At 38.0% G+C, this 10856-nt stretch overlaps 1 protein-coding gene across 2 annotated transcripts; it reads left to right on the forward strand.

Moving 5' to 3' along the window:
- The first annotated feature begins 2396 nt into the window (after window positions 1-2396).
- Window positions 2397-8108, forward strand: allc (allantoicase). Of its 2 annotated transcripts, XM_060866397.1 has the most exons (12): window positions 2397-3006; window positions 3162-3354; window positions 3481-3531; window positions 3618-3705; window positions 4041-4160; window positions 5301-5386; window positions 5465-5597; window positions 5754-5909; window positions 6122-6195; window positions 6934-7042; window positions 7123-7250; window positions 7411-8108. In XM_060866397.1, exons 1-12 carry the CDS (start codon window positions 2900-2902, stop codon window positions 7579-7581), a joined length of 1416 nt encoding a protein of 471 aa, XP_060722380.1. In that variant the 5' UTR covers window positions 2397-2899; the 3' UTR covers window positions 7582-8108. The 2 variants fall into 2 exon arrangements, with proteins under 2 accessions (XP_060722380.1, XP_060722381.1); XM_060866398.1 differs by having other exon boundaries at window positions 2397-3354.
- The last annotated feature ends 2748 nt before the right edge of the window (window positions 8109-10856 follow it).

The following is a 10856-nucleotide window of genomic DNA, read 5'->3' on the forward strand; positions in this document are numbered from 1 at the left end:
CCCCCTTCAGTTAAGTGAGCCACTGTATAATTTTCACAGGATATTCGGTGAGACCAGGTGCCCAGAGATAATCATAGAAACACACGACTGAAATAACTGGGTAAAAAGTGTTGGGAGTGACAGAAAGATGCTTGTCGTGTGTCAACACGAGGACATGGATTCAAGTGTGACCGAGTTTGTAAAATAATGTTCGTAAACATCTTGTATCTCTTGAGTTTGTGTCTTAAGGGCTAAATGAATGAGAGGTCACTGAGAGCCTGATTTGGCTTGTAATTCTGAAGCGATTCTGAAGCGTCTTAAAATGTACTAGCAGTGATGGCTTGGCTTTCCTTTACTTCACATTTAAGGAAACCGTTCTTCATAATATTTTTTTTTTTTTTTTTTTTTTTTTTTTAGAAATCTGAGACAAGCTCAAGATGGTCTAGGTTCTTCTAGTAGTAACACTTGGCATCTTGATCCTGAAAAGTTTGTCAAAAATTGAACCTCTGTTCATTGAGCACAGCACACTAAGGCTCAGCCAACAACAACTTGTCTTCTGGAAGCTCCAAAAATCACTGTGGTGATAGCCAAAAAAATGTCACCTCACTAATGTTTAAAAAAAAAAAATAAAAAACACCAGCTGGACAAGTATGTTTAAGACTGTTTACTGTAATATGCTAAGTCCAGGGCCAGTCAAAAATCATAGTGATCTTTGAACAACCACAGGGGTCCATGACCTCTAGGCCATCTTGCCCCAAAACAGTAACTGCTTGTCTTTACATGCTATATTAGAGTAAACTAGGTAACTGTATGCACAGTGATTCCATTCCATGTCTGAAAGAATCTTAAAACTTAAATGTCTTGATTTATTTTTCAGTTCTGTTGGCATTGGAGTAAATGACTCCAATGCCAAAAGATGCAGTCTGCCAGTGAATGGGGTATGGACAGCTGTGTGACTGTTCGCTTCAGTGCTTTTAACTCATTGGTGTTTTGCTGTGTGTACAGTATAAATTGTACACTTCAATCTTATAAAAATTTCTTCAGCTCTTCAATGTTTGCTCAGTCAGTCAATATGATTGAAAGTCTGTATTTAGATGTCTTTGCTACTGAAGATTCTGGCTTAGTTACCATCCTCATTATGCAGCTATTACACAAAATACAGGATACATTTATCTTACTTGGCAAATTCCCTAACATCTACCAAAATATGAAGACGTTTCATCTATAAATTACTTTTTAAAATGCGCAAACCATCAGAAACACTAAAGACAAGAAGTCTTGAACAAGATGATGAATGTACTCATAACTAACCAGTGACGGCGAAACACGATCTTTCTTTGTGACAGTTTTCACATTCCGTTGTTTGTGATATAAGCACACAGTGATGACATTATTCTAATGTTTGACCAGGTTGAGGCAGAATTAAATTATAAGCTCATTAAAATATTATTAATGAAAGTAATTGACAGCTCTATTCTTTGCCCTGCGACAACTCCGAATATGATCAGTTACTTTTTTTTAAACTCTAAATAACAGGAAATATTTCACAAGCAGCAAGAGAACTTTGTACATTATTAGTAACCGAGTTCTTTTGGAATTGTTCATGCGGTACTGATGACATGGAAGAGTACTGTAAAGTGAAATGTGGAAACTCTACTAATAACTAACTAATAAACTAATCCCACTTTTTCTCCTGTGACAAGTGTGAGCTGGTTTACTAGCTAGCTGTCATATGACATACTCCTAGATTCCTGTACCTTTAATTAGAATAAAAGTATAAAAATACAGTAATTCTAATCATTATTCTTTGTTTATTTTAATGGTTTAAACCACTAATCAGGCTCAAGCAGCTTGGAGGTTGCATGCAGTTCACTTGAAGCAATAAATCTCTCCATCCATCCATCCATCCATCCATCCATCCAACTCACTCACTTAACATACACAGGGTTGTGTTGGACCTGGTGTTTATCCCAGGGGACTCAGGCTATAAGGTCGAAGACACTATGTACAAAATGCCAACTGATTGTAGGTCACAATCACACAAACTATTGACAATTTAGAGATGCCAATCAACCTGTAACACATGTACCCAGCAGAGTACCCAAAAGAAACCCCTGACACAAAGTCAGAACATGCAAACGCCACACACACACGGTAGAGGTAGGAATCCTCTAACCACTGTAACCTTGGACCATTATTAAGGCCCACAAAAAATATTATGCATAAACTTTTGCTTTTTGTTTGTTTGTTTGTTTTGGTTTGAATTTGTATGCCTTATATAAAATATCCTTTATTTATGTTGTTTATTTTGGGGACTTTTAGGTTGAAACCCTATTTTAGGGGAAGGGACTTTTTATATTGAAGAATAACACCTGGGAGGAAGGAAGGCCTAAAAAATAAAAGTAGGAAATGTTTAGAGGGCGTGCATGTTGTTCTAACGTACAAATGTATTTCTGGAGGATTTCCTGAGTTTTGGAATCCCTTTTCCAGAACATTTATGTCCCTTTGTTAAATAAGTGTGCTAATTTAATTGCTGCTGAGTTTCAAGAGACAACTGGATTTTTTTTGGGATTTTTCCTTCAACACTTTTAAAGACAACCTTTGGATTTATCTCTTTTTCTGGATTACTCACATTTCTACAAGTACTGAGTGGGGAACTAACTAAGGACTAACAAAAGACTTGTAATACCACTAAGCCACCATGCCCCCACAATATACGTATATCATTCTGAATTATGTTTCTATATTAGTCTCTTTCTGATGCTTGAAAATGTGTTTCATATATTAGGAATCGTGCTCTCTGGGTGTTTAATTCTATCCCCACAGGGTCATTGTGGGTACAGGTTTTCATTCCAGCCAACACAGAAAATGTACAATAATCAATATGATATTATAAAAATTGTATTTATCACATCATTTTATGTTTTTTTTTCCAGATTATATATTATATATCTTTCAGAAAAGGACGCTTTGTTACCATTACACACTTTGGATCCCTATTGTCATAATACATAGTCACACAAACAGGTACTGGGCCTTTCTGAGCTAAATTATTAATTTAAATAAAATAAATAACTAATATATAAACTTTAGGCGAACTGTACGTAGGTCCGTTTTTTTTAAAAAAGCAACACCAATGAGATTGCTCAATGAGTGTACTTTGGTCTGTTTGACCTTTTTAGTAAACAATTTTTCCACCTGGAAAAACTCGACGAGAAAGAAGCATTTATTTTCAGGCAATCCTTGAGGACTTGTAACAATTTTTTGAAGCATTTCACATCGAGGATGGCAAACCGATCAGCTGTGAAATTGAACTCTGGTCAGCCAGATTTTGTGCAGTTTAATAATCTTGTGTGTGAAACAGCAGGAGGAAAGGTGAATACTGACCACAAATACAGCGCACTGAGCTTCTCTCTATAACTCTGATTAATGTCATTCAACTGCCTGAAATTTTGTGAGCATGGTTCTGTGCTTAAATTGCTACGCTATTTGTTACTCTAGGTGATTTTTGCAACAGATGAGTGGTTTGCTCCAGCTCGAAATCTCTTGAAGGTACGGTGTTAAAAGTCCAGTTTTTACTCGTACATGTTTCAGTAAATTAAATTGTTACTTTAATATTGGGACGCTGTGCTTTGTAGAGGGAGCCTGCAGAGTTCCTTACCTCAGCTTTCACAGAGTTTGGGAAATGGATGGACGGTTGGGAAACAAGAAGGAAAAGAATACCAGGTATCATTCCATTTCTATAAAAAATCTTACTTGGCCAACTTGAATCTCTCAGACAGCAACTTCTTATTTGCGACCTTGGTATTGATCTACTTTATGGCTTTGATGAGTATGTGTATTGTGGGCCACCTTCACTAAGAACCCTCATCTATCTGCTCCACACGATCAATAAAATGACAGGAAGGAAAAGAGCTCTTTGAAGTATTGCAACTGGACGAGGCGGCCTGACCTGGTTAGGAGGGAACTTCTCATAATCCTCAAAACACCTGTCTGCTCAAAAGTCATGCATTGATCTCATGAACGATGCACGGTACGGTTCATTTTGTCTTGTGCTAAAGGTCACGACTGGTGCGTTGTGCAGTTGGGAGTTCCTGGTGTCATTCACGGCGTTGATGTGGACACGTCGTTCTTCACGGGAAACTACACACCTTCCATTTCTATTCAGGCTGCCTGTCTTGGTACGTAATGTCTGTAACCAAAATGGTTGTACCGAATATTAAACCGTATTAAATGTTTTAATGTAAGAAAGTTGTAAAGTACAAATTAATGTTTCCACATAAATTAAAATTGAAATGATTGTTCAGTTTCAATATCAACAACATGCATGAGTGTCCAGTCTGATCCAAAAAACACTACAGTGATTTATTACAGCAGTAATATGGAGATGTTAGCTAGTACTCCACTACGGGCCATTTCATTAGGTTCATAGTGATATAATGAAAACAGACAATATTTTTTATTTTTTGGTTTGTAAGTTAGGGACCTCTGCATTAGATGGAGGTATACCGCTATAATTGAAGCAAACTGAGGGACAAAAAAGGGATTGCTGTGCATTTATTGTACCTGTATTCTGTATTTCACTGGCTATGGCAATATAGTCATAATAGTGTTATATTCTTACAATGTTACATTGCAATCGATTTCTCAGGCAAACCTGAGACTAATTGAGGGGGAAAATGTCACAGACAGCAAGCTGTTAGGATGTGCTACAAGAGACGGGCTGAGACAGATGAAGCTGCAGGTAAAGCAGTTTTATTAACACAAAGGAACAGGATCCAAATCAATACTCAAGGTCAAAACAACAAGCACAGGTCAGGCGTACTATGCGAATAGGCAGACGAGCAAGTCGAGAAAAAGAAAGTAGTGACTGCGAATGAGGAAGTGAGGGTGCTGCAGTAGGCCATGCCGAATCCTGGGAATTGGAGTGAAAATCTGTGGTGTTTATTTTTTCTTTTTTTTTGTCACGTACACAACCACAGACATTAGGGAAATGTAGTGAAATGCTTTATACATATCAGTTTCATAAAAAATAAATAAAGAATACAAATATTTATAATATCCATAAATATTTACAATATTCTTGTTAAGTCAGAAAGCTAAACAAGGGTTTCTATCATTTACATTTATGGCTTTTGGCAGCTGCTCTTATTCAGAACAACTTACAGAAGTGATTTTGAAGTCTCTATCAGTGAACACATTCATTCTAATCCACTAGTTCATGGACTCAGTATACCATTAGTCTAAACCTCTGTTGGGTAACACTGATGTCAGTACAGAAGACTAAACAAACTATTTTATGCCTCACATGTTTGATTCAGATGGACGATCTGTGCCGCCTTTAGTTCTTGAGGGAGACCGTACAGGTATGGCTGCTTCAGAGAGCCAGTTTGAAGCTGTGGCTCAGGTAATTTATTGTCTACTATTATATAAACTGTCTCAGTGCTGACAAAATATAATCAAATCCAAACTGTTTGTCTGACAGCTTCACTCAGAGAGCTGGGAGGAGATTGTACCGGTGACAGTGCTGAGACCCGGGTACTCGGATTCCTGCCACAACTTTTTCAGTGTCACCTTCCCTCATCGAGTCACCCATATCCGCCTGAACATGTATCCTGGTAACATACAATAATAATACACTAAATAAACTAATTACTAAACACACAATGTAACCTGATTGCAGTTTAATATATTAACATTTTAGAATGCTATTAAAAGGCAGCTTTTTAGATGTTTTTGTTAATAGCTAAATGCAATTTACTGTCTGTTGACAGATGGAGGTATTGCAAGATTGCGAGTGTATGGAGTTGGACAAAGAAACTGGTCCAGTGTATCCAGTCAGGAGGAAGTGGATCTTGTCACATTGGTGAATGGTGGAGTGTGTGTGGGATACAGTGATGCACATTTTGGTCACCCACGCAACATGATCGGTACTGGATTCATTAATGATTTAAAAAACGCTCTTCTCTTCTTCTTCTTCTTCTTCTTCTTCTTCTTCTCATGTTGATCCACCTGTTAAAAAGAAGCTTTATAAAACAGGAGATAATTTTCCATGCTAATGTGATTTGAATACATTAAGAGCTTGCTAATGGATAATATAGTGTGGCAAATGCTGTGTGGAAAACTTTTTGCACTTTTTCAGGTTTGGGAAGAGCTGACAGCATGGCCGATGGGTGGGAAACAGCACGACGCCTGGATCGTCCCAAAGTGCTGAAAGTATAATAACATTCCTTCAACACTACTGCTACTAATAATATTGCTACTAATTATTATGATCAGAATTGGCCCTAGGTATGAATGAATGAATGTAAGGATGTGTGTGCGAAGTTGGGAGATGGGGTGCCTTTGATGCACTGGAATCCCATCTGCAGTGTAATCTGTGTTTCTGGGCTAGACTCTGTATCCACTATGATCCTGACCACTGAAGCCATTTGAGCTGGAGATCAAAAGACGATTACGAGACAACAGATCGGATAGATCGGCATTCGTTTGCTGATATTAACATCTAGATGTGTGGAACAACTTAGATCATGGCACTTTTAATGGTGATGCTTTTCCACTCTTGTACTGCAGCTGCTTTGAGTTGTTGATTGTTTTGTTGGAGTTTCTCCCTTTTAATATCTTCTTCATGAAGCGAAATGCATGACTAATTGATTTAAGGTCTGGTGATTGACTTGGTCAGTCTAAAACCTTCCACATTTTCCCCCTGATTAAGTTCTTTGTTGTGTTTGCACTGTGTTTTTGGTGACTGCCTTACTGCATAATGAAGTTCCTCTCAATTCGATTGAATAGATTTCTCTTTAAACTGGCAGGCAGAATGTTTCTGTAGACTTCTGAAAACATTCCGCTGCTGCTTCATGACTTGCACCATCAATAAAGATGATCCTGTTCCAGAAGCAGCCTTTTGGTGGAGACTGTATAATTTCACTGATCTTATGATACATACTCACTCAGATGGACGAGAAGGGCATCTTGCAGGTCCCTGGGTTTGAGTGGGCCATCTTCAGACTTGGGCATCCTGGTGTGATCAGCAGAATTGAGATAGACACCAATCATTTTAAAGGTACACCAAACTGATAGGTGGATCAGCATTACATAAATAATAGTAACAGACATCAAGTTCATATCCTCTTAAATTTTTAGGTAATTTTCCTGACTGGTGTAAAATTGAGGGATGTAGTATAACCCCAGAAGAGGAGCAAACGTATATAAAGCACAAGTGGAGCAGTGATAAAGGTCCCACGTGGAAAATGCTTCTTCTTCCTCAGAAAGTAAGCTGTCTGTCTTGTGAATGTTTCATAATGCTTTACTGAATGGTTGATTAGTGTGATACTTTTTACATGCAGTCAGGTTGCTTCAATACTGGAACTGGTGTTAAAGCACATCCACTTTCTCCTTGTGAGTATGGTTGTTTCTTTTTTCTTTCTTCAGCTGAAGCCTCACTTCAGGCACTTGTACTCTGGAGAGTGTGTGCTGCAGTGTGGGCGTGTAAGTCATGTAAGGCTCGTAATTGCTCCTGATGGAGGGGTCAGCCGGCTCAGACTCTGGGGTCACATCATCTCCAGCAACTCAACTAATCTTCATCAAATCTCCAAACTCTGACCATTAAAATTACAGCTCTGATTCCACAGAACCATTGGCGACCTGGTGGTTATTTTTAATGCAAGGATTTTATAAATGAACACATTAAAGCCATGAGTTAAGTTTCTTGTATATTAAAATGACATCTATTGATTTAGACCATTGTGACCATAGGTACATAAGTAGGGAGATGAAATAATATTACATTCATTCCTGCCTCATAATTAACAAGTTAATTGAGTATTAATTTCCTGCAGCACATTAACACATGGCATCGGGTTACATAGTTTGTGAGCATGTGGCTTTTATACATTAACTTGTTAATGGCACCTCAGTGAAAATTTAGGGACCAGTGTTATGTTTAGGATTAGAACCCAGGTCCAGTTGTCTTGACTTCGATTAAAACAGTAGATATATAAAAATGCCCTAAATAATTACAAAAGTTGTAAAATAATTGACTCATAACAGAAATGAATTTGTATTCACAGATTGACTGTACAATAATTGCAATATGCCATGAAAGGAAATAAATTCTGCCTAAAACCAAACCAGGCTTTATGTCATGAAAACTGGTTTAGATATGTTAGGAGATTTTGTATACTTTGAGAGAAAAAAAAAATCGCATTATATTAATACATCAAATTAATATAAAACCAATTCTTGCAGATTCTTGATAAAGTTTCTAAAACAGATCTTCATTTAAGACTTAAAGCATATCTCTTACTCCTTATTTCGACTCTATACCGTGAATCGAATGTAAAGTATGCTTCTTGATTCCAGCACCTTCATATACTGACAGTTTACTTGGGGAGTTTTTCCTAGAGTTTCTTTCTTATCATTTTGTCCTGTCTTTGTGCAGATTAAGCCAGTGGTCCATAACAGGATAATAGCGTCAGCACGATGGAGGGGGATTTTATCCAAGTCATGCACTATCAAGTCAATACAGATTTCCTGCTTTAGCTGGAGTTTACAATTCAGATTTAATTCTTTCCATATGGGCTGGCAGAGAGAGAGCGGGAGAGATAGCTGTCTTATTTAACTCTTGGAAATCTGAAAAAGTTAGTGTCATGTGACACCATTTTCTTAAACTTGCAGAAGTTTTAGACTGTTGCTTATATGAGTTTGTGGCAGCATAAACAGGCCATATAAATAAAATACATTCATAACAATTACAACATGGTGAATGGGGTTTTATGAATGCATTATAACATGACATGGTTAAGGTGCTGGACTACTGGTCAGAAGGTTTGAACCCCAGGTCCACTAAGCTGACACTGCTGGGCCATTGAGCAAGGCCCTTAACCCACAATTGCTCAGTTGTATAAAATGAGATAAAATGTTTCTTGCTCTGGATAAAAGCATCTGCCAAATGCCATAAATGTCTTCATAGTGTTTCAAAGATTTATTTATGTCTTTATCAAGCACTTCCAGTTTTCTTTCTTTATTAGGTTTACGGTAGCACCTAACTCCAGGAATGAACCCCAGCTTGGGTTATTGAGCAGAGTTTCACCTGTTCCCTCTGTGTCCATTTGGGCTACCTGTGAGTTCTTAAATTTCCCCCCAAAAATGTACTGGATGGTGGATTGTTTTTTCTTAATGGCCTCTTGGTGAATGTGTGAATGTGTGTTCTGCGATGGAATAAGAGTCCCACATGAATTTATTCTCATTTAGCATTTGATTGGTTCAGGAACCAATGTGATCAGTATAAAGTGGTTACTGAAAATGAATGAATTAACAAAGTAATAAAAAACCAGGGGGCACGGTGGCTTAGTGGTTAGCACATTCGCCTCACACCTCCAGGGTCGGGGGTTTGATTCCTGCCTCTGCCTTGTGTGTGTGGAGTTTGCATGTTCTCCCCGTGCCTCGGGGGTTTCCTCCGGGTACTCCGGTTTCCTCCCCCGGTCCAAAGACATGCATGGTAGGTTGATTGGCATCTCTGGAAAATTGTCCGTAGTGTGAGATTGCATGAGTGAATGTGTGTGTGTGTGTGTGTGTGTGTGTGTGTGTGCCCTGCGATGGGTTGGCACTCTGTCCAGGTTGTATCCTGCCTTGATGCCCGATGACGCCTGAGATAGGCACAGGCTCCCCGTGACCCGAGGCAGTTCGGATAAGCGGTAGAAAATGAATGAATGAATAAAAAAACGTGTAAATATAACACTGTTCAATCACGGTATCGTATCTCATGATGCTGCTACTACTAAACTGAAAAGATCTCATCTCTTTTAATTGTATATGATACGTTTACTAGTAATTCTGTAAGAATAATCATACAGTACTGTAGGTTTCCACCTGCTTTATCCATCAATAATTTGAACAATACTCCACTACACAAAGTTTTTATTAAAGAGTTTGTATTTGCATCCCAAATCGGAATGAATTTGAGTCCAGTATGTGGAATAACTATGTAAACAGTTTAAAATGGCACTTTAGATATACAATTGAAAACGAAAAAATAGGCTTGAAATTATAATCATTTGTGCAATTTGTGATAAAGAGGTTTCGTATGTAATAATTATATATATGTGCATGTAAAATTGTAGGATGTTAGCGGTTAGTATGGACAGTAGGTAGCATATTATAATATAATCCATTTAGTTTATTAATTGAAAAGCTCCTAGGTGATAATCTGGGTTGTTGAATGCCTCCTGATGTAATAATAGTTTCTTTTATGGGCAGCCGCTGGATCAGAATGATCTCAAGCTGGCAGACAAGCTTGGCAGGGTGCTGCGTACACTCTCATTGTGTGCGTTATGGTTTATGCATATTTCTCATTCAGTGCCTGGTGGGAGGATAAGCTGTGAATCTGATTAAGGTTTTGGCTCTTTGCAGTCGTCTTCATTAAGCGGCAAAGCCCTACAGTGTAAAATTTTTATGAAACTGTCACAATGTAGTTCAATTGAAGTAACAAGGTGCAATGTGCAAATGCTTCTTAAATTATTCTTGACATGCATTGAAGAAGAATGTCCTTCTTCTGTACGGTCAGAGAACAATTCCTTTGTTTGTGTGCTTAAAATTAAGACAACATGAACAGAAATCCAACATGAATAAAATCCTGTTTACGCTGTTTTAATCGTATGCAAGTCTTCAGATGTCCTTGAACAGATCAACCATGTGGTGATTGAGACAGCACCATACATCCCTCATTTCTCTGGAGTGAAATAAGCTGTATTGTGATTAATTACAGTGAATGATGCTCATTCATGCACCACACACATCTACACCCACCCAACCACACACACCCACACACACACCTTCTCACTAGTGCAGAGATTCATAAAGTGGATGATAAGTGTTCC

This window comes from Tachysurus vachellii, chromosome 3, assembly GCF_030014155.1.
Source record: "Tachysurus vachellii isolate PV-2020 chromosome 3, HZAU_Pvac_v1, whole genome shotgun sequence".
Taxonomy (NCBI): domain Eukaryota; kingdom Metazoa; phylum Chordata; class Actinopteri; order Siluriformes; family Bagridae; genus Tachysurus; species Tachysurus vachellii.

What these genes read in the sequence shown, in the direction of transcription:
- allc (XM_060866397.1), top strand. Translation starts at nt 2,900, where the DNA reads ATGTTTTTTTTTCCAGATTATATATTATATATCTTTCAGAAAAGGACG. An exon ending in GTGAAACAGCAGGAGGAAAG is followed by an intron (nt 3,355 to 3,480) that starts GTGAATACTGAC and finishes TTGTTACTCTAG; the next exon opens with GTGATTTTTGCAACAGATGA. An exon ending in TGCTTCTTCTTCCTCAGAAA is followed by an intron (nt 7,251 to 7,410) that starts GTAAGCTGTCTG and finishes TTCTTTCTTCAG; the next exon opens with CTGAAGCCTCACTTCAGGCA.